This window comes from Bipolaris maydis (genome assembly GCF_028858645.1).
Source record: "Bipolaris maydis strain C4 unplaced genomic scaffold PSV08scaffold_5, whole genome shotgun sequence".
In the NCBI taxonomy this organism is placed as follows: domain Eukaryota; kingdom Fungi; phylum Ascomycota; class Dothideomycetes; order Pleosporales; family Pleosporaceae; genus Bipolaris; species Bipolaris maydis.
This window is the reverse complement of record NW_027093861.1, coordinates 1,080,144-1,099,333: the sequence shown is the minus strand read 5'-3', so window position 1 is coordinate 1,099,333 and position 19,190 is coordinate 1,080,144. Positions and strand designations below refer to the sequence as shown.

General features: G+C 50.2%; 7 protein-coding genes across 7 annotated transcripts; 4 read left to right on the top strand and 3 right to left on the bottom strand.

Annotated features, from left to right (window-relative positions):
* Positions 1 to 1,058: 1,058 nt before the first annotated feature.
* On the bottom strand, positions 1,059 to 3,967 carry PSV08DRAFT_361187 (uncharacterized protein). The gene is made up of 6 exons (XM_014226723.1): positions 3,689 to 3,967; positions 3,361 to 3,638; positions 2,811 to 3,311; positions 2,399 to 2,680; positions 1,918 to 2,350; positions 1,059 to 1,865 (listed from the first exon to the last, which is right to left on the bottom strand). Exons 1-6 carry the CDS (start codon positions 3,831 to 3,833, stop codon positions 1,246 to 1,248), a joined length of 2,259 nt encoding a protein of 752 aa, XP_014082198.1. The 5' UTR covers positions 3,834 to 3,967; the 3' UTR covers positions 1,059 to 1,245.
* Positions 3,968 to 5,660: 1,693 nt separating this feature from the next.
* On the top strand, positions 5,661 to 6,851 carry PSV08DRAFT_287678 (Alpha/Beta hydrolase protein). Its single transcript, XM_014226724.2, has one exon. The coding sequence runs from the start codon at positions 5,743 to 5,745 to the stop codon at positions 6,808 to 6,810; it is 1,068 nt and encodes a 355-aa protein (XP_014082199.1). The 5' UTR covers positions 5,661 to 5,742; the 3' UTR covers positions 6,811 to 6,851.
* A 28-nt stretch (positions 6,852 to 6,879) lies between these two features.
* PSV08DRAFT_220734 (Alpha/Beta hydrolase protein) lies at positions 6,880 to 7,831 on the bottom strand (the record flags this gene model as incomplete). The annotated part of the gene is made up of 1 exon (XM_014226725.2): positions 6,880 to 7,831. Exon 1 carries the CDS (start codon positions 7,801 to 7,803, stop codon positions 6,880 to 6,882), a length of 924 nt encoding a protein of 307 aa, XP_014082200.1. The 5' UTR covers positions 7,804 to 7,831.
* Positions 7,832 to 9,356: 1,525 nt separating this feature from the next.
* On the top strand, positions 9,357 to 10,330 carry PSV08DRAFT_408926 (carbonic anhydrase). Its single transcript, XM_014226726.1, has 2 exons — positions 9,357 to 9,838; positions 9,895 to 10,330. Exons 1-2 carry the CDS (start codon positions 9,733 to 9,735, stop codon positions 10,293 to 10,295), a joined length of 507 nt encoding a protein of 168 aa, XP_014082201.1. The 5' UTR covers positions 9,357 to 9,732; the 3' UTR covers positions 10,296 to 10,330.
* Positions 10,331 to 10,833: 503 nt separating this feature from the next.
* On the top strand, positions 10,834 to 12,343 carry PSV08DRAFT_370153 (uncharacterized protein; the record flags this gene model as incomplete). Its single annotated transcript, XM_014226727.2, has 3 exons — positions 10,834 to 11,556; positions 11,605 to 12,219; positions 12,278 to 12,343. 3 exons carry the CDS (start codon positions 10,834 to 10,836, stop codon positions 12,341 to 12,343), a joined length of 1,404 nt encoding a protein of 467 aa, XP_014082202.2.
* An 806-nt stretch (positions 12,344 to 13,149) lies between these two features.
* On the top strand, positions 13,150 to 14,945 carry PSV08DRAFT_177292 (uncharacterized protein; the record flags this gene model as incomplete). The annotated part of the gene is made up of 2 exons (XM_014226729.1): positions 13,150 to 13,704; positions 13,758 to 14,945. 2 exons carry the CDS (start codon positions 13,150 to 13,152, stop codon positions 14,943 to 14,945), a joined length of 1,743 nt encoding a protein of 580 aa, XP_014082204.1.
* A 443-nt stretch (positions 14,946 to 15,388) lies between these two features.
* On the bottom strand, positions 15,389 to 18,880 carry PSV08DRAFT_400909 (peroxisomal membrane protein). Its single transcript, XM_014226731.2, has 6 exons — positions 18,661 to 18,880; positions 18,232 to 18,611; positions 17,781 to 18,183; positions 17,103 to 17,732; positions 16,784 to 16,796; positions 15,389 to 16,634 (listed from the first exon to the last, which is right to left on the bottom strand). Exons 1-6 carry the CDS (start codon positions 18,816 to 18,818, stop codon positions 15,492 to 15,494), a joined length of 2,727 nt encoding a protein of 908 aa, XP_014082206.2. The 5' UTR covers positions 18,819 to 18,880; the 3' UTR covers positions 15,389 to 15,491.
* Between the last annotated feature and the right edge of the window lie 310 nt (positions 18,881 to 19,190).

Sequence of the window (19,190 nt, the reverse complement as noted above, 5' to 3'; positions counted from 1 at the left end):
GTCTCTACATAGAAGGTATTACGGTCTTGCACATCCTCTGCGCACCTAACGGCTGCTATCGCGAGAGCCGTAGGTCAACCAGGTTGTCAGTATTTCATTGAAAAACTTCTACAAGAGAAACTAGTGCTGCTTGGACGAGTGTATCTTGCGTCGTGAGTCCACTTAGGCTTAATTTCGTTATAATCCACTGACACATATATAAAGATGGGAGCCAGCAATACAACTTGAAGAGCGTAACAAAAAATAACTTCAAATACTTCTAAAACATGTTCAGTGACCTTAGAAGGCCACCTTATATCCGCGTCGCAGACGACGCGATTCCAGATCCCTCCATGTTCGCCTACAAGTACTTTAAGGACCATCTACTTTCTTTCGCTCAGAAAAACGTCCCACGTCCTCTCATGAAACGATTGCTGACGAAGAACTCAAGGAAGGGAGAGGACAAGGCTAGCTATCGTTCTCAAACGACAATTGCCTTACATTTTCTAATCTAGAGAGTCTGGGCGGTCCTGCTCCAGTATTTGGGAGACAGTCCCTTGGGCCCAACTATTTACTGTCATCGCAAAGGGCTTCATCAAAGAGTTTCCTCGGGAGCCGTTCGCACTGTGGAAAGACATTGAACCGGAATTCAAGGATCTGGTCGGGAATATGACGAATATTGATTCAAAGAGGCAGATCACAGCTCGTAAAGCTTTGTCGCATCAATGGTTTGCAGACATATTATGAATGAGTCGTTCGTTCTAGGTAGAATGCAGCGACGCACACAGAGATCTCATGCATATTCCGAACACTTATCGGGCAATGCCAGCTCCAAATCATATGAAAGGCTAACTAGCCTAGCCACGTAAGTAAAGTCACTGATGACTATCAAATCAAGAACGCTACTCCTGGAAGGGGCATCAGGGGTTGCAAAGCAGGGTTTACTAAGTCTATGCAAGTGGGCTTCATTGACCTGAATTATCAGATCATGTGGGAACTGGATGGCCTCTGCTAAGTGGTTGTTGGACACGTCATAATGTTGTGAGGTATGCACTGCAAAGTACAGGCTCATGTCACGCGCGCGATGGGTGGGTGCATTTGATAGTACATACACTAATAAAATTTGTTGATTTCCAGCAATTACAATAAGACGAGCACTAAAGACCTTATACATGTAGTAGAAGCGATAACGGGAACCCTGCACCATGACTCCAGCGACCATTGAAGGTACTACTCATCATTCTTAAGCGTGTAGTCCTCATAAACTTACCACAACTGGCAGGTAGGCTCCTTGACCTTGCACTGGAAGCTCTCCCTGAACTCTCTCGAGTTGGCCATAGTACCCAAAATCCTAGCCCACTTTGGAGCATGTGGGTCGGTGTAAATCCAGTTGATTGCGGTGTCCTTGCGCGTCTTACCACACCACCAGTTACTATAGCTGACAAAGAACATTTGTTCCTGGGTGAAGTGATCCAAGCCAGGAAGGTTCTTGTTGGGGGTTTCGGCTGAGCGGCGCTTCCATGCTTGGAAGGCTGCTGACAGACCACCTGCATCGGCAATGTTCTCTCCCAGTGTAAGACGACCGTTGACGTGGAGAGGCTTGTCGTCGGGTCCTGGGACCGTGAAGTTGGAGTACTGTTCAACAAAGCACTCAGTCTTTTTCGTGAAAGCATCGATCGTGCCCTTGGACCACCAATCCGTGAGGTTGCCATTTTGATCGTAGTGACGGCCTGTGCTGTCAAAGGCGTGGCTGAGCTCATGACCAGCGACAGAACCAAATGCACCATAGGACATGTATTCTGGGATTTCGACATCGAAGACGGGGAACTGCATGATACCCGCTGGGAAGACGATTTCATTACCAGGGGGGTTGTAGTAGGCGTTCACTGAGCTTAGTCAGAAGGGGTTGTTGAACACATTCAGGGTACAGTCACTTACCGGTTGGGACAGTCATGCCCCATTCGTCACGGTTAACAGGCTTGCCAAGAGCAGACCACTCTTCCTTGACAGAGAAAAGACGGACGGCAACCTCGTTCTCAAAGAAGGTGTCTGAAGAGACATTGACCGGCTCGTAGTATTTTTCGAGCGTAGGCGGGTCCATGATGTCTGGGCTCTTGGTTGGGTAACCAATCTTCTGAACGATATTGTGAACCTTCTCGACTGCCTTCTTCGTAGTATCATCATCCATCCATTGGGCTGCGTTGAGTTTCTTGGTGAATTCAGTCTTGATATCAGTGACGATGGTGTCACCGAAAGTCTTAGCCTTGGCAGAGAATGCCTTTTCTACGAAGAATCGACTAAGGATCCAACCTAGGCCGTTGTCGACGTGTCTAACGCACGTACGCCATCGCTCGGGAGCAGAGTCGGGGTCCTGCCAAAGTCAGAATCCACAATAGAGGTCAAAGGATTGTATACATACCCTGCCAGACAGTATGTTGACAAAGCGGCGGTAAGGCTTGACGGCGTCCGCATCAACATAAGCGGAAAAGGACTGAACAGCCTTCCACATGAAATAGCCCTGAAGAACATCTTTTGGTGTCGCAGCCAGGATGGCTGATAGGTCTTTCAAGTACTTGGGGGTTGCCACGATAACACGCTCAATCTTGGTATCTTTAGGGGCTTGAGCTTCGAGCACCGCTTTCAGTTCAATCTCAGGAGCAATCGCTGCGGCCTCATCGATGCTCATCGGGTTGTAAGCTTTCTAGATCATATTAGCTTTGCCAAAGGTAACAGCAAGCATCGTGTTTTCATCTTATACATCGTGCTGAGCACCTGGCATCACCAGGCGTGCGTGATATATAGTGTATGAAGCTCACGAGGAATGAACTTACGGTAACGTCCTCTCTGTCCTCCTCACTGGGAGATGCAGCCGCGAGCTTCTTCTCGAGATCAATGATGCTTGCAAACGTGGCCTTGTCATAGTCTGGGTAGAGAGCACTGAGAACCTGGACAACAACATCACGGTATTTCTCAACAAGCTTCTCATCTTCATACCGCTCCTTAGAAGGAAGCCCAATACTGCCAGGCGCAGCTACAGACACGACCACAGTGTCAGGATCAGTGTCATCAGGGCCAGTGCCAGCGGCTACAAGGCCAGATATGCCGTACTTGGCCAAATGGAGGATAGCTTCTTTGATTGAAGGGGACTCGGACGCGCCAACAGGGAAGGCCTTCTTGATTTCGTCCAAGACGCGTACAAGAGGCTGTACACCGGCACTCTTGATTTGGTCTTCGTTAAGACAAGCATCATAGGCGGCCTTCATCTTGTCAAAGTTCTCCTCATCTGCGGATTTGGAGACAGACATCAGCTTCATAGGTGAGAAGTAGGAATGCTATGCATTCGTCAGTTCTATTAATTCCTACGGTGCTTTACAAGCTTACCGCCGAATCCTTTGGGTAGGGTGCTTCAAGAATGTGACGCAGGAGCATCTGTGAGTTTTCACTCATAATGGTACCCGTGAAGACATCGCCTTGGTCAGCACGGAGGTCGTGGCGGTCTCTCCATCCGCCACAGACCAGCTCCTCAAAGTCGTCGCATGGATCAAGCTCCTTGTACCGGGGCGAGAGACTGTGCAGGACCTCAGACGCCGCGTGTACGCAGGCTGGAGTCAGGCACAGCTCGCTGTCCTCTTGGTAGTCACCCGTGGGCTCATAACCGGCTAGCACGTGTCAGGGGTCACATATGGATTACAAGGGTGAATATGCATACCGCGAGGGAGTCCATAAAGGATAAGCGAAGCTGTAGCAGCAACAGCAAATATCTTGCGCAATGCTTGACGCCTGGTTGAGTGTACTGCTGGCGCCTGTGGCGCCGTTGCAGGTGCGGCTGACGCGAGGAGCGTCTTCTCCGACATGATGAACTGCCGGTGATGCTTGATCGGTTGGAAGGCTATTTACGCGTAGAAACTGAATTTGTGATGCCAGCCAGCTGCACACCGAAGATGTATGTTGATGGATCGGAGAGAAGATGGATGATGGGGCTATGGATGGGGGTGGCTAGAAGTGGAGATCCGGGGTGCAGCTAGCGGGTTGGCACGGAAACGCTAGAACGGGACCTTGCATGTGCATGACTCGTCGTTTCCACACGTCATCCGTTCTGGAGCTGACACTGCTCATCAGATACGTGTATAGTGCCGCCTACCACAACACGTAGTCATGCGAATGAGAGCATATACTTTGATTCACGCCGCGTTTATCTCCTCGGTCATCGTGATACGTTACTTGCAGATGGAATACTAGTCATGTTGGTGCGCGACGACTTTGGACGTGACGGGGAAAATCAGATTACTACTATATTTATGTCAAAAAAAGCAACAAATTCGAACTTAGATGTCACGGTTTCGGATATCATGCCCTGGTAGTATAGGGTCGTCCTAGTAAGCATGACAATGCCAGGACTTTACTTCCCATCCAGCGTCTACAGCGTACAAGCATAGTCAATACGTTAAGAAGGCGGGAGCTAGCCAAAGCCAAAGCCAGTTTGTATTGGTCTCGTTTTCGGTGGGAAGGACTATCGTAGTTCTTGCCATATTCGGCATGGCAGTTTTATTCAAGATGCAGTGTTTCTCGCCACCCAGCGATTGGTCTCATGTTAATCATGACCTTGTTCGTAATAGTAATCATTCCCCTTTATCCTAGCATTGGTATTTGGGCATATGAACAATGTATATTAACGGGAGACTTAATCTAGTTTCCCTGCCTTCATGTGGAACTCCATGGTGGGCTAGGGTGCGGTGCTGATGTCGAGATGTTTACCAAGGCTTTTACCTTTCTAGTTCTATCTATTGCCATTCTGAATGCTGTATAATGACCACTGTTTTTTCTGTGACATGTCCTTGCAATATTGCGGCCTTTCCGTGATGTTAATTTGAAGATGTAGAATGTCAACCAACCGATGCATAGGGCTGCCAAAAAATGATGTGGCAAAATTTTTGCAGTTGGCGACCATGTGTTACTCACATACTGACAACTATCAGATGCTATGCCCTCAGCCAAGGAACGTGACCGATACTGGCGCACGTGATGTCCATCAATTACTAGATGGGGTCATGTCGCGTCGGACAGCTACCGCGTATTGCCCCACCTAACATCTACAGCTACCCCGCCCCACCACGTTGCACGCGTTCAACACTTGCGGGACGTGACCGGGTTGCTAATTCGACAGTTCTCAGGTGCGGGTTCATTTTCTTACGTATCAGTCCGTCTTCAGACTGAGTATAAGTAAAATACACCATCATCCTCGTCAGTGGGCACAGCAGATATAACACGAACGTCTTGGACCGTTGCTAGCTCTCCTCACAATACCGGACTGCCCTTTTGGGGCCAGTTCTCCCAACCACGTCGTTTTCCCCAATCAGGCTATAGATGAACGTCACTGGTGATCGTAATCGAAAAAATCTGAATGGGTACGTAGACCTCGGCAAGCTCTTTGGCTTACATGTCTGCAAGCAACGTGCAATCAGGTGAACTCGAACATTCTGGTACAGTACGTAACTACCGTGGGATGCCTAATCATGGATTGTTCTTGTCGAATCAAGTGCCGATAGATGAACCTCGGTCCATTGTAGGGGTGACGCTAACAAATAGTACGCAGGCGGCGGATGCGGACTCGGACGTGGCGGTGAGACGGGCGAGATATGCATCAATACATAAGCGAGACCTCCTGTCCGATTGAATCGATCGCATCTCAGATCGCATCTCAGATCGGACAGTTGAAATCTTACACTTTCTGACAGTATCAAAGCATCTTTTCCAAACAACATCATGGCTTTGGACTTTTCACAGTATGGCGGCCCATCTGAGGAATGGCTTGCCCTGGAGAAGACACTACCTCAACTAAACTTCGACACCTCAGCGGACCCCGCTACACTCCAGAAGTTTGTCAATGCTGAAAGAGAAGGGAAAGCTGCCGAAGCAATGCAGCATTTCGCGCCGCATGTAACGACCAAAGACTACTCGATACCCACCCGGGACGGCTCAACAATCGAGGCTCGGTCCTACCGGCCTGTGGACAAGGATGCATCCGAGAAACTTCCTGTATACCTGTACTTTCACGGTGGAGGCTTCATCTTCGGTTCTATCAAGAGCGAGGATCCAACCTGCGCGCAAACTGCCATCAAAACTGGCTGCGTGGTGCTAAACGTCAACTACCGACACGCACCCGACTATGTGTTTCCCACAGCCTGGCTCGACTCCCAAGACGCTTTCGCCTGGCTCCACAAGAACATTGATGAGGTTGGAGGCGACCCATCGAGGGTCATTGTCGGTGGTGTCTCAGCAGGCGGAACACTATCGTCTTCTCTCGCGATAGAGCAGCATCTCGGAAAAAGCGATGTCACCAAAGACCTCCCGAAATTGATCGGCCAAGTTCTCATCATCCCTTGTCTCTCATCGCCCTACACATACGACGAAGGCCCCGGCAAGAAGCTCAAGGTGCCATCGTATGTCGAGAATGCCAACGCACCTCTTCTCAGCGCAAATGTCGCCAATTTCTTCGCAGGCCTCTTGCAAACAGGAAAACCTGATTTGAAGTGTACGAAGCTTAACGTTGGAAATGCAACGGAAGATGAGGTCAAGGGCATGCCGCCAAGCGTCTTTGGTATTGCTGGTTTGGATCCCCTTCGTGACGAGGCGCTACTGTATGCCAAGACGCTGTCAGAGGCAAATGTGCCTACTGATATTACTCTTTTCAAGGGCGTGCCGCACGGTCATAGGCGATTCGGAAATGCGCTAAAGGCTTCTGAGCACTGGGATCAGTGTGTTAACAATGGTATTCTGTGGATTTTGTCGAAGCCGGAGGCTACTGGCAAGTTTAACGTCAAGGTACCATAGATGTAAAAGAGATATAAAACAATGAAACATAGTTCTTGATACTATATGAAGCATGCAGGGTGGGAAACCTCAATACCTTTCTACAAAACCCAACACAGCATCCACAAACCCCTCCGGATTTTCTTCCGCAATATAATGCGCCGCCCCTTCCACACTCACCACCTCAGCACCCTCATGACACTCCCTCGCCATCTCCTCCGCCCCCTCCAAAAGCATGCATTCCTTCCCCATCAACACCAACGATGGCACCCGCACCTTTCCCTTCTCAGCCAACCACTCCCGATTCTCCTCCGCATCCCTCTCAAACGCACGATAAACCTCCAACCCGGCCCTCACAGCTCCCGGCTGCTCATACGCCAAAACATAGTTATCAACATCCGCCGGCGTAATAGCCGCGCTACTAAACAGCAATTTGTCAAAGAAATGCTTCAGGTACTCGCGTTCCTTGCCCGCAATCAAGAACTCAGGTAGATCGGGCACGCGGTGGAATACGAAATGGAATAGATCCGGTGTTGCCTTGTGCGCCTCGTAGAATGAAGTACCGGGTAAAGGACACTCGCCCCAGATGACGCTCGCCGTGTCGTCTGGATAGCGTGATGCGTATGCGAAGGCGATCATGCCGCCAATGTCGTGGCCGACGATGTGGATCTTTCCTTCGAGGCAAAGGTGCGAGTGCACGAGGGTGTGCAGGTCCTCTGCCATTTGCGTTTTCTGATAGCCAGAGGGGGGTTTGGAGGATTGGCCGGCGCCTCGGTAGTCGGGGGCGATGACGCGGTAGCCGGCGGTTGAGAGGGGGTTGATTACATGGCGGAATTGGTAGGATGTTTGGGGGAAGCCGTGGATGAGGAGGATAGTGCCGCGGGTTTTGGAGGAAGATGGGGCTGCGCAGTCGATGTAGTTGAGGCAGATTTTCTCGCCTGAGGTTGTGGTGACTGGGGCGATGTGTTGGGTCCAGCGGGACGTGTCGATGGGTGGGGGTTGTAGTAGATTCATGGTTGATGGGAGGTGGAGAGTGTGTGATACTGTTCGTGAGAGTGCGGTCCCGGTTAATGTATGTACTGCTGATCGGTAATCGCCTGAGTTTGTGGAGTGAGAATTCAAAGCCATGACGCTCAAACAGCGTCATAACTAACATGAGTATGCATGATCTCGGGATAAGAAGCCATATCCGTCTGGAAACAGTACCGAATGCTCTGAACGACTGCCACTCTGGAACATGGAATGATTGAATTTATTCTGCTCTTGCAATGCTCCAACAAGGTGGAGTGGAGGGGAATGTTGGCGTTATTTCCATTTTCAGCCTACCTGCACTGTTTCGTGGGCAGAGACGAATACGACTCAGTATGCAGACGTCTATGTAGGCAGTCTGTAATTATCCTACCCACAACCACTCCCTGTAGTATTTCCTGTGTTGAGTGTTACTTGCATATCGATGTCCTGGATTATTTTTGTTAATTTATTTGCAGCCACTTTCGCACAACGAATCCGTGAAAATTTCCAAAGGTCCTAACCTCTTCGCTCATGGCGACCTGGTGCATGGCGTCCGTGGTGTACGTCGTCAGGGTTTTGATTGAGTTTCTCAATGCCAGTAAGGAACCTAATTTACTGGAAACTCGATCCTGATCACGAGCTCCTATATTCCTTCAAGGCAAGGAAATGTATGAAATGAATCAGCGCTACCTCAGTGACCCTCGAGATTCCTGGGGACCGCAAAAGGCCTTGGAACGTGCCTGGATGTGCCTTTGTTGGTATGCTCGCCGAGAGGTGGTAGTACTCATCCATTCCGATATAATTTGGTGTACCATGTTCGCATAGCAAGGAAAATTTTGTAACCGGAATCGAGTTTTGAGCGTCAGTTGTTAATTAAAAAAGCCGCAGTTTGGAGGCGGCCAATGATTCCGCTGAGACGGGATGAGTACTTAGGGTGTTAAGAAGGACTCGCAAAGCAACTGGTCTATTGGATCAATCGACCAATCGGCATCTCACAGATGATCGGGTACACGACCATGTACAGTTCTATTGATTTGTTAGGAGACTCTCGTTGGCACGTGTGAAAATGGGGGCAATGGGTGGCGCGTCCAGAGCTGGGTGTAGGGGATATGTCGAAATAGCACTGGTCTTCCGACAGGAATACACGGTACGAGGTTTGCCGGTCGTGAAGGTGTCTGGGAGAAAGTAATGCATTGACAAAACGCTGATGTCGCGATGACATTGAGCATCCAGCAGGCGAGGACCAATGCGCATATATCAAGAAGAGCGCATATATCTTCTTTCTGACGCCTGGCTTTGGCCTCGTAGTAATCAGTTATGGGGGCGTGCTTGATTTCCCGACGTGATCCGAGAGTTGGCTGATAAGACGCTGTGTGGCTTTCTCGGCCGTGTCCATTGTGCGGCTGTCGACGTGTCAAAAGAGCGAGACACCAAGATGCCCCTCTTCAGGCACAGTGCAGCTAGGGCGCACTAGCAAGAAGTTGGGTCGGGTCGGTCCGGAAATTGCATATATTCTTGCGACACGGTGATGCCTCGAGTGCTTTATGGCAGGATGGAGGAACGGGAGGATTGGCATGGGTGCCACGCGCTAGAAGCACGGCCCTGCTTTCGAGGCGTTGCGACCGCGATCTGCCTAAGGCCCCTGGCCAGATGAAACTCGGGCACCTTCAACTGTCAGTCTGGTTATGCTTATTCGCCTGTCAGAGACGCATAGTTGCCGTAGACTCTGTCGCACGTTGTGCGCGTATTCACCCCAAATGTATCACATTACCGCCTTGGCGCAATCCCCCCTCACAATGTCGCCATGTTCGTTGAGCATCAACGGCTACCGTCTTGCTGACCCGATTGCATATGAGTATATAAAGACCCAGGCTTAGGCATCAGGTTAGGTCAAAACCAGTCATAACTGATATCCCTCCCATTACTACAACAATGCCGTCCCACGGAGAGAGAAATATGGAGCACGGAAGCGATGCTTACGCTGCCACCTTCAACCAGGGCCACCTAGCCCTCCCACCTAGCCAGAGATACACCATCGGTGAGTTCTCGTGCACGTCCAGGCGGTGCGAGCAACTGCTAACCCCAGACCAATAGTTACCTGCATGGACGCACGAATAGACCCAACAAGGGCATTTGGAATACCACTCGGAGCCGCCCATGTCATCCGCAACGCAGGCGCATCTGTACGCGACGCCTTCCGATCAATCATCATCTCACAACAATTGCTCGGCACAAGGGAGGTGATGGTTGTCAAGCATACCGGATGCGGCATGCTCACATTCGACAACCCCACTGCGAAAGCCATCATCTCCAAGAAGAGGGGAGAGGTCGCCGCAAGAGAGGTGGAGCACATGGACTTTCAGACCTTCCACAATCTGGAGATCCAGGTCAAGAAGGATGTACAATGGCTGCGCATCAAAGCAGTAGAGGAAAATATTCGTTTTAGTGGCTGGATATACGACGTGGAGACGGGGAGGACAAAGCGGATAGTCTGATGTTGTTCCCCGATAGCTCATGGTGAGCCAGTACGATATACCCAGATGAATGTAAAATAGTCTCCTTGTTCTCTTGTAGATTCTTTTTCGCATCTGTCTCGGCGATACCGGCGTTAATTCTATTCATTTTTCCTTTTACAGACTAGCTTCTTGATAGTCCTCCATCCAGCCTCCCTCTCATACACTCGGTAAACCCGGAAAATTGGAAAATGGCGCCAAAATAACGCCAAAACACCGCATTGTTACGACCAGCATTAGGATGTGAAAGATGTTTTACTGTTATATTCATTTAACAAAGTATTATAAAAATAAAGACGACGTATTTAATCGCTCGTATTTTCTATACAAAATGAGCACGTTGTAATGGAGATATTTCGTGGTGTTGATTATGAGTTTTGGTGGACAATGCCCGGTTGTTTTGATTTTCCGGTTTTGCCGGGTGTATGAGAGCCTCCAACCGTCACCTACACCAAAACTACCTCGACACCAGCCACCGGAAGCACATACGACATCCTGCCCGAAACAAAATATTCCGATCATGGTACCCGAAAATGCATCACTTGAAGGCCTCCCGGATGAGCTTCTCTTGGAGGTTCTGGTTCACCTCAGCACCATCCGCTCCTTTGAAACGCAATCAACAATTGTTGACAAGAGTGAGGAGAGGGCACGTCAACGGGAAAATCGTCTACGTCAGCTATCACTGTTCAACCTTTGCCGCACCTCTCGCCATCTAAATCGTCTTGCTATTCCTGCTCTCTATACCGCATTTACGGGATTCTCGACGTGGGTTGGCCTCCGTTCTCTTAGAAGCTTCCATGATGAAATAACAGCACCAAGGGGCTCCCCTGGTAAAGTCTTCACATACGCTAGCCATCTCCAGTATGTAGAAAACCGATTCACAGACGACCAAGGCAACAATCTTTTCGCAAACCTGAACGATCCTGGCGAGTTATACGTGATAAAGAAATATCTTTCTTTACTAGCTGGTGTCATCAATTCTGCCCCGAACTTACAGCACATCAATGTGACCAGCACCGAGACTCACACAGTCTCTTTTTGGAAACATGTCATAGATGAGAAGCACTTAGGGGCTCCCCGCTTCACATTACTTGCTGGCCACGGTCTTAGTCAGCTAGAGACCTTATGTATCGAGACTAATTTCGATGAATATGATGATGCGGAAGCCACAGAATCACTTTTTGACAGTATTTGTTCAGCAATGGCATCTGTTCCGTCGCTTTCTGATATTCGAGCTACCGGGGTTATGGCGACTGGATGCATTGCACCAAAGATGATGGATTTTGGCTAGTTTAGAAACCTGCAACGCCTTGAAATGACTGAATGCCTTATGGAAGTTCAGGCAATGGGAATGCTTTTATTGGCGTGCGAAGGGCTCCGACACATCGTTTGCTCATGGAACTACCCCGACTGCCTTACGCAAGCAATAGCTGACTTTAGACCGGGTTTACTGAAACATTCTCATACATTGGAAACACTTTACTTGGATTTTCGTAAAGTCCAATATGATCCTAGGGCCAACGCAAAAGAACCTGGGCGCATTGGGTCGCTGGGGCAGTTCAAGCATTTGCATACACTGACAATATCTCAAATGCACTTTTTGACTGGAGTTGAGGACGGCCCTGGCGAGTATTGTCCAATGACTCCATCCAAAGTCGCCGAATTGTTGCCATTGAGTCTCAAGCGGTTGAACTTGTTTGTTGAATTTGCCGATATGGAGGATGAATTTGAAGAAATTTTGGACAGTGAAGAAGATCTATGGCATTTACTTGAGGCCTGCAAGGCATCTCTACAAAACTTGTCGGAAATCACTGTTACAGGAAACGGCGATATCTACGGAGCAGGACATATTATGGATGCTTTTGAGCAAGCTGGAGTTCGTTTTGAAGTCATCACTGCGGATTCGGTAGGAGCAGACTCTTCGACGGCCTTTTCTTTGCCTTTTGGCTCCTTTGGCTCAACAGGGGTTGAGGGGCGGGATGAAGATGAGAGTTCGTCACCGAGGTCTTCATAGTCGTCCTCGACGGTAGGTTGGTAAGACTTGTGAGATTGGGTGTCGCTGTCTGAGGATTGAGCACTGAGGTTTGATAATTGGCAAAAAACGTGGTTATCACATCTCAATCGCTTGCTGCATGCAAAACCATATAGCGGCCCTTTTGGCGTCACTTTACATTATTGCTAGGTGGTAGCATGCTTAATAGATAGCAATTACACCTGTCATAAAATGCTGTCTTCCTGCCGAAAGAAAATTATGCTACTTTTACAAGTAGTTATACCTAAACCAATATCTCTAGTCAAATAACGCTGGTGGATATGTGCGAGTCATTCGAATTATATTCTTGATTCCAGCATGCGTTAAATTTACCATTGTCTTACTTCTATTGTCTACTGTATACGCACTTCTCTCATTTGCGCGGTAGGACGCAAGTCTAGTTACGGCTTTCATCTGTGCCCTTGCGCCTCCATCAGTATTCGTGTTCAATTCCGACACTTTTATCTTCTTTCGCTTACTCGCGGTGAATGCGCCTTGCATCTATATCTTAACTCACTTTCGTTCACCTTGGATACTCTTCTACTCGAGGAGAGCCCGTCACTTGCTTTTGCCTTTACTATTTCTCATTCGCCTTACCTTACTACTGGCTGCCGGTCTATATATAAACTTCCAAACTTTTCTCCAACATCTTTCTCGCAACTCCCTCCAACAACTTTCTCACAATTCCCACAACATAAGCTTCTTTCATACGTCCTCAAGATGAACTCTTCAAACGGAACCGCTGACTCCAGCGTCGACGCCTACGACGAGATCGCTGCTTCTGCAGCCATGGAAAACGCATCTATGGTAGGTCCTCCCCGCAATGAACACACTCCAGATTTGGAGAACTCCCTTCCCCTTCTCTCCCTGGCCCTTCAAAAATATGAAGTGAGTAGTGATGGGCATGCCATTGACGGATTTGGCAAGACGGACTTGGGGGATGTCAACGCCTGCGTTCTGGCATCACCATCCACTTCGCTCGAGTCACCGGCAGAGGTCAGAGCGACTGCAACCGATTCCAGCGAAGAACAGTGCTCTGGGAAGGCGCTCGATGGCACTGAGAACAGAGATGATGGCAAGAACAGAGACCAGAGCGATCAAGTCAAAGAGACGGCAGCAGAAAGCGCTACCGCAAAGTCCGAAGCGCCCGGAAAGGTCCCACAGCCATCGCCTGTACTAGAGCATGAGATCAAGGAAGAGTTTGCCATCACCAAAGATGAAGTCTTCGATCACCAAACGCAGCCAAGAGCCATTCATAAGCCAGTAGGGACGTCCAAGTCAGTCTACAGCGTACCACCACATATGCGTCCTGAATTTCCGTCCTCATTTGCTCGCTGTGCTGAGTCTCTGAGTTCCAAAGTAAGTCATCGCCTTCACCTCTCACTTTCACCATGATTTACCGAATCCAACAGATGCTGCCGTCAAACAATGTCCCTCGCTACCAAAACATTCCACGTCACAACCACACCCACCACGGCTCTCGCAACGACAACATCCCATCCGAGCAAGCCACCCGACTCAACGCTCAGCTCCTCAAAGCTAAACAAGAGCTCGAGCAGGAACGCACCAAGAACGCTAACCTCAGCAAGACCATCCAAGACGCCCAGCACGAGCACCTCGAAGCCGCCTTCTCTACCATACTCATCATGCTCCTCCGCGAGCAAACCGAAGCCCTTGCTGTGAAATCTCGCGCAACCGCCCACCAACGCTCCCTCGACATACGTGAGAAGAAAATCTGCCAACAAGAGTCCTTCCTTGCCGCTGGCCAAAAGCACCTCATGACCAAGCTTGAGCAGAACGGTAGCTCTATGTCCGCCGCCCACCTCGCCCACCAGCACCAGCAAATGCAAATTGACAAGCAAGCCCACCAAGTGGCCTTCGAATCCCAGCTCGCCCTCGAACGCGAGACCCTCAAACTCCACGCCGCCGCCCAGGCCAAACGCGAGAAACAGTACAAGACCCTCCTCCGCCAGTCTCTCGAAGCCGAAATCGCCGCAAACTACGTTTCCAACGACGAAGCAGAAGCTCTAGCAGAATTTCGTTTCCAACGTGGCTTTGACGCAGGCAAAGAGGAAGGACGCAAAGAGGCTGTCAAGGTCAAGGAGGAGAAGGAAAGGGCGTATCTAGAGGGGTATCGTGCTTGCTTCCACGCGCAAGCTGCGCTGAGTTCCCTGCGCAAGGGGGTTAGCGATGTGGTGCAGAACTTGCTAGATCCGACGGACGAGGACAACTTATTCAGTATGGGGATTAGGGTTGGGAGGATGGAGGTTGAAGCTGCCATGGAGAAGGGAGAGGACAACAAGAAAAAGGTGGGTAGCAAGGAGGAGGACAGTATGGAAGAGGACAGCAAAGACGAGGACGTGAAAGAAGAGGAGGTGGAGAGCCTTGGATACGGTACAACGCTGACGCCTCCGTTTTCGCCAGTTCCAGTGCAGAGGCAGACGCTTGCTGCTGAGTTGCGGGGTTATACACCATTAATGCACAACGGAGAGGTTGTGCTTGCTAACCATCGCACTGCTGCTGCTGCTGCTTCGCCTGAGAAGGAGGAAAGCAGAGGCACGAAGAAGCAGGAAGGAGCTGATCTGATTGATCTTTTGTAGGTGGGGTGTTAGGGAGAAAGTTGAGAAGGGGAGAAGGGAATCAAAAAAGTGGTATGTATATCAGAATTTGGTTGAGCGGGTATTTCTAACTGCATGATCAACGGGATACGACTTTGATGAAGGAGCACGGGGCTGACGAATACGCCCCAAATCCAAAGGTCGGAGTTCAAAACTGCCAAATCCAAAAATAGAAGTTTTCGAAAATTAATACTTTTGGAGAAAATCTACTGGAAGAAACACTGTGACAATGATAGAAGGTGGCAGAGTAATTCTCGCAGCACCAGCTGCCGACACATATGCCCACTGATCTGGCTGCATCAACTGTCCATATGCCGACTATCCAAGGACTGCATATATGGAGGTGTAGGATCCCGTTATCAGATTGAAGGTATATTGTGGTTTCATTTCCTACGTAGATAACTACCTTCTTCAATCAATTCTTTGGCGGCGATGGGATTTCAGCTATGTTCTACCTCGATTGCGGGTCGCCCCTTGATCTTTTGAGCTCCATCGCATATCGTGCTACAATTAACACTTCACTCTACATTAACGTCCGTGAACAACAGGTCCATGTCCCCTCTCGCCCAACAACGGCTTCCTAAGTATAGGACCATGAGGCCCCTGACCATACGCGTCTGCCTTTTTCTGCGCATCATCCGACAACTTCAGCCCACCAACTTCATTACCTCCACGACCCTCATTCTCTTTCTCCTTCTTATCCCACTTCTTCGCAAAATCCTGAGCCCCACCCCCAATCGCCTTCATCTCCTCATTCTCCTTGCCATCCTTACTCGCAACATACTTCTCGACAACCCCCAACAGTTCCTCTTCTCCCTGTCCCTCTCTTTCCCTCCTCCAAACCTCAAACTCATCCCACCACCACTTATGCGTCTCCCCATCTTTCCCCAAATACCCCGCTGACCCATCAGGCTTGTTGCGCGCAGCCCACGGCTTATCCACAATATAGTGTAAGACGGCAACATACGAGTCGTCGGTCCAGATATTGGTATGCCAATACCGCCACGTCTTTAGCGCATTTGTGCGCCACGAAAGCGTTGCCCAGCGCCCGTCAAACGCTTCGTTTAGGAAATCCTGGTCTGGAAACTTCATGGCGCGGAGTCGGGAATTGCCTAGCTCTTCGAACTTTTGCTGCACAAAGTCTGCAAGCTGCTTGGACGGGTGGTAGAGAAAAGTGCCAGAGTTGAAGTTGCTGAGGGTGTAGGGTTCGGATTTAACCTCAGCCAATTGGTCGGGCGCGGAAAGGGGCGTCATGGCGCAGTTCTCCTTGGTCCATTCTGCAGGTGCCCAGGCGTCGTGGTCGAGATTGCACACGCAGGTGTGTACGGCCATTGTCCTCATTCCATCTCCCCCAGTTAGATACTCGTCGTTTTGCGCGTTGAAGACCAAGGGGGAAGGGTCAGAGAAGATCATCATGTCAGCATCAAGCCAGCAGAGTCGCTCCCATTTCTGGGGCATGTCCCATAGGTCGAAGACGCGGAGTTTGGTCCATGTATCGATGAAGCGCTCAGCGACCATGCCGTGGGCGGTGCCATCTTCGGGGAGGCGGAGGTGCGAGACGGGTTGGAGGATTATGTTGGAGTGTTTGGCTTCGGCGGCAAAGGCAGTGACTGACGACTCCGGAAGGGTGTCCGGGGTGTAGCATATTATCAGGGGTGTGGATGGCGAGTGCTTGTGAAGTGTATAGGCGAGCAGAATGGCACCCGCAAGATATGAGGGCCGCGTGAGGAGAGTTACATAGGCATTTTTGGAAGGTGGACCACCGTGTCCAGATTCGTCCGTCATTTTGAGGAGCGGTAGTTTGAGTTACACCAAAGAACCTTTGAAACGTAACTGCAATTGGATAGTAGAACAGTGAACAGAGATCGAGGTACATACCTGTACTATTGCAGTTCGCTTGTCCCCCACACATATGCGCTGACGTCACGACTCATGTTCCGAGAGCCGGAACCAACGACGCGTGTGTTCGGAATATGGTGGTATAGGCAATGCACTGGCGGGAAATGAATAGGTTGTTAGATCTGTGTGAGCATAAAGAAGAACGCAAAACATGTGGTGTTATAGTTTCAAACTACGGGTATCTTGGAAATCTCAGGTTGGCTATGACCAGGTTTTGTATCTTACACGCCCAATTAATACTGCTGTCCGTCTTCCTTGGCAAGCGCCTTGCCCCAGGCGCTCTCAAAAGGGTCATCCGTCTTCTCACTACTACCATTGGCCACATTGTTCTGGACAGCTGCATCATTGGCGGAAGTCACCTTGGACAGTTGCTCGTCTGCCGCAGGAGGCTGGTAAGAAGTGACTGCCTCCGGGCTTTCGTACTCAAAATTACTTGAGTACACCACGGCTGCAAATGCCTCCAAGCCACCGACAGATTCGATAGCGGCCAGATACTCGTTGTTTGCCCCGCTGCCGATGCTATGTGCTTGTCGACAGAAAACAGCAAGACTGTTGGCGACCTTAGCCTTTACGTCGCCGCCGACAATCTCTGTTACGCGAGCATGATTGTCGGAAACGGGCGGGATCTTGTATGAGAGGTGGGAAATTTTGTCGTCAACGAGATGAGAAAAGCCAGCATCAAGAAGCTGAGTAAGGACGTGAGTGAAAGCAGGTGAGTCGATCAAATCAGAAGTTTCGTCAATAAGGCGACGAAGAGAAGTAGCTGTGGTAGGTGAGGTGGACTCGGAAGATGAAGTCATGCCTGACTCACGCAGAACGTAATCTTCCTGGTCTTGGGGTGGGAGCAGAAAGGCAAGCCATTTGCATGTCCTATTGATTGTTAGTTGGAGTTTGAAATGGGAAAGACGGGCAGCATACCTTCGCTCTTCCTCAGTTGCACCTTCAACCCTCTTGCGGACCTCCAAAGTAAGCTCCGACAATTTCTCCAAGGTGATCTCTTCCCTCGGGTTGAGGAGACCAAAGACTTCCTGGACTGCAGTCCTCACTTTTTCAATCAGGTCCAAGCATCCCTTATGGAGCAGCCACCAGCTCAAACTAAGGTACCTCCGGTTTGTCTCAAAGTCGTTGCCGTAGGCCTGTTCAAAGTTGTCGTCGTCGTGGTTCTCGAGGTTGATGCGCGAGCCCTCGGCGGTTGGCTGTGGTGCAGCAAGAGAGACAACCGAGGCGAGATAGTTGCGGCGGCCAAGGAGGTTCAATTGGATTCGCGTAAGAAGCGTGAGGAGGCAGAGGGTGTAGAGAAGAGTAAAGGCTCGGGTTATGGCTGGTCAGATTAGCATATGCATCATATCCGTGTTGTGAAGGCACGTACAACTGATCTTCATCTCATTCCAAAGCTGTGCCTTTGTCTTTTTGGGCTTCTTCTCGACGCTGGCCTCGGATCCGCCCTCACCCAGGCCGGCGGCGTTATGGTCTCCTGTAGCGATCTGGCTGGCGTGGATGAAGCTATCCGTCTGGAGGCTGGAGCTTTTGGCGTCATCGTCGGCAGTGTCTGCGACACTTGGTGGCGCTGAGCTTGCAATCTCGCTGGGGCCAACGCTCCTTGCCAATCGCTCTGCCTTTTGCTTTTGCAGCTCTTCCAAGACCTGCTCGACGGGAATGGCCTCGAGTATGTTCTCCGTCGCAGTGGGAAGGATGGCGAGAACGGTAAAAGTGCAGTCTTCCTGGTTCTGCTCAAAGCGACGGCGCAGGCTGTAGTGCGGTTAGCAGCTCTTCTCGGTGTCGCGATGTGATGGCGCACTTCTCCTTTGCGATGCGATCATCGCTCATGCGCTGTCTCGCCTCCCCGAGCTTGCCCAGGACATACTGCCCCGCCAGATAACCAGCCCCGAGCACTCCGGCACCGATAGCAAAGTTTGTACGATTGCGCCTGAACCAGCGACGCGTGCTCTGTATCATGATGAGGGTTAACCAAGGGCGACGCCGCCCGTGTGTTTGCGGGTGGATCAGGCGTCGCGTGTGGGGAAGACCGTGTCAGTATACTCTGGACCGAGGCCTACTCGGAAGGCAAACTCTCGGCCATCCATCGGGTACCTCTCGGGCTAGTGAAGCTAAAGTCACGTGCATAGAGTATCTGAACACCAGGTAACGCTCCATGAATTCGTCTCAATCCACTCTGACTGATATACTCTGTATCTGTTTACGAAGCACCTCACACCCTCCAACTCAAATAGCCTCTACGTTGGTAGTTAATTACTGCGAACGTCTTGGTAGCAGAGCCAGCTAGCCCAGACCAGAGAGAGGAGATTGCGGATCAACTGTGGGAAAACT

Excerpts from the sequence above, each read along its gene's own strand:
- PSV08DRAFT_361187 (XM_014226723.1), bottom strand. The coding sequence starts at position 3,833 with ATGTCGGAGAAGACGCTCCTCGCGTCAGCCGCACCTGCAACGGCGCCA. Across the intron at positions 3,312-3,360 it reads CCTACCCAAAGGATTCGGCG|CATTCCTACTTCTCACCTAT; the intron begins GTAAGCTTGTAA and ends ACGAATGCATAG. Across the intron at positions 2,351-2,398 it reads TCAACATACTGTCTGGCAGG|GACCCCGACTCTGCTCCCGA; the intron begins GTATGTATACAA and ends TGACTTTGGCAG.
- PSV08DRAFT_287678 (XM_014226724.2), top strand. The coding sequence starts at position 5,743 with ATGGCTTTGGACTTTTCACAGTATGGCGGCCCATCTGAGGAATGGCTT.
- PSV08DRAFT_408926 (XM_014226726.1), top strand. The coding sequence starts at position 9,733 with ATGCCGTCCCACGGAGAGAGAAATATGGAGCACGGAAGCGATGCTTAC. Across the intron at positions 9,839-9,894 it reads TAGCCAGAGATACACCATCG|TTACCTGCATGGACGCACGA; the intron begins GTGAGTTCTCGT and ends CCAGACCAATAG.
- PSV08DRAFT_400909 (XM_014226731.2), bottom strand. The coding sequence starts at position 18,818 with ATGATACAGAGCACGCGTCGCTGGTTCAGGCGCAATCGTACAAACTTT. Across the intron at positions 18,612-18,660 it reads GATCGCATCGCAAAGGAGAA|CCTGCGCCGTCGCTTTGAGC; the intron begins GTGCGCCATCAC and ends ACCGCACTACAG. Across the intron at positions 17,733-17,780 it reads GCAACTGAGGAAGAGCGAAG|GACATGCAAATGGCTTGCCT; the intron begins GTATGCTGCCCG and ends AACAATCAATAG.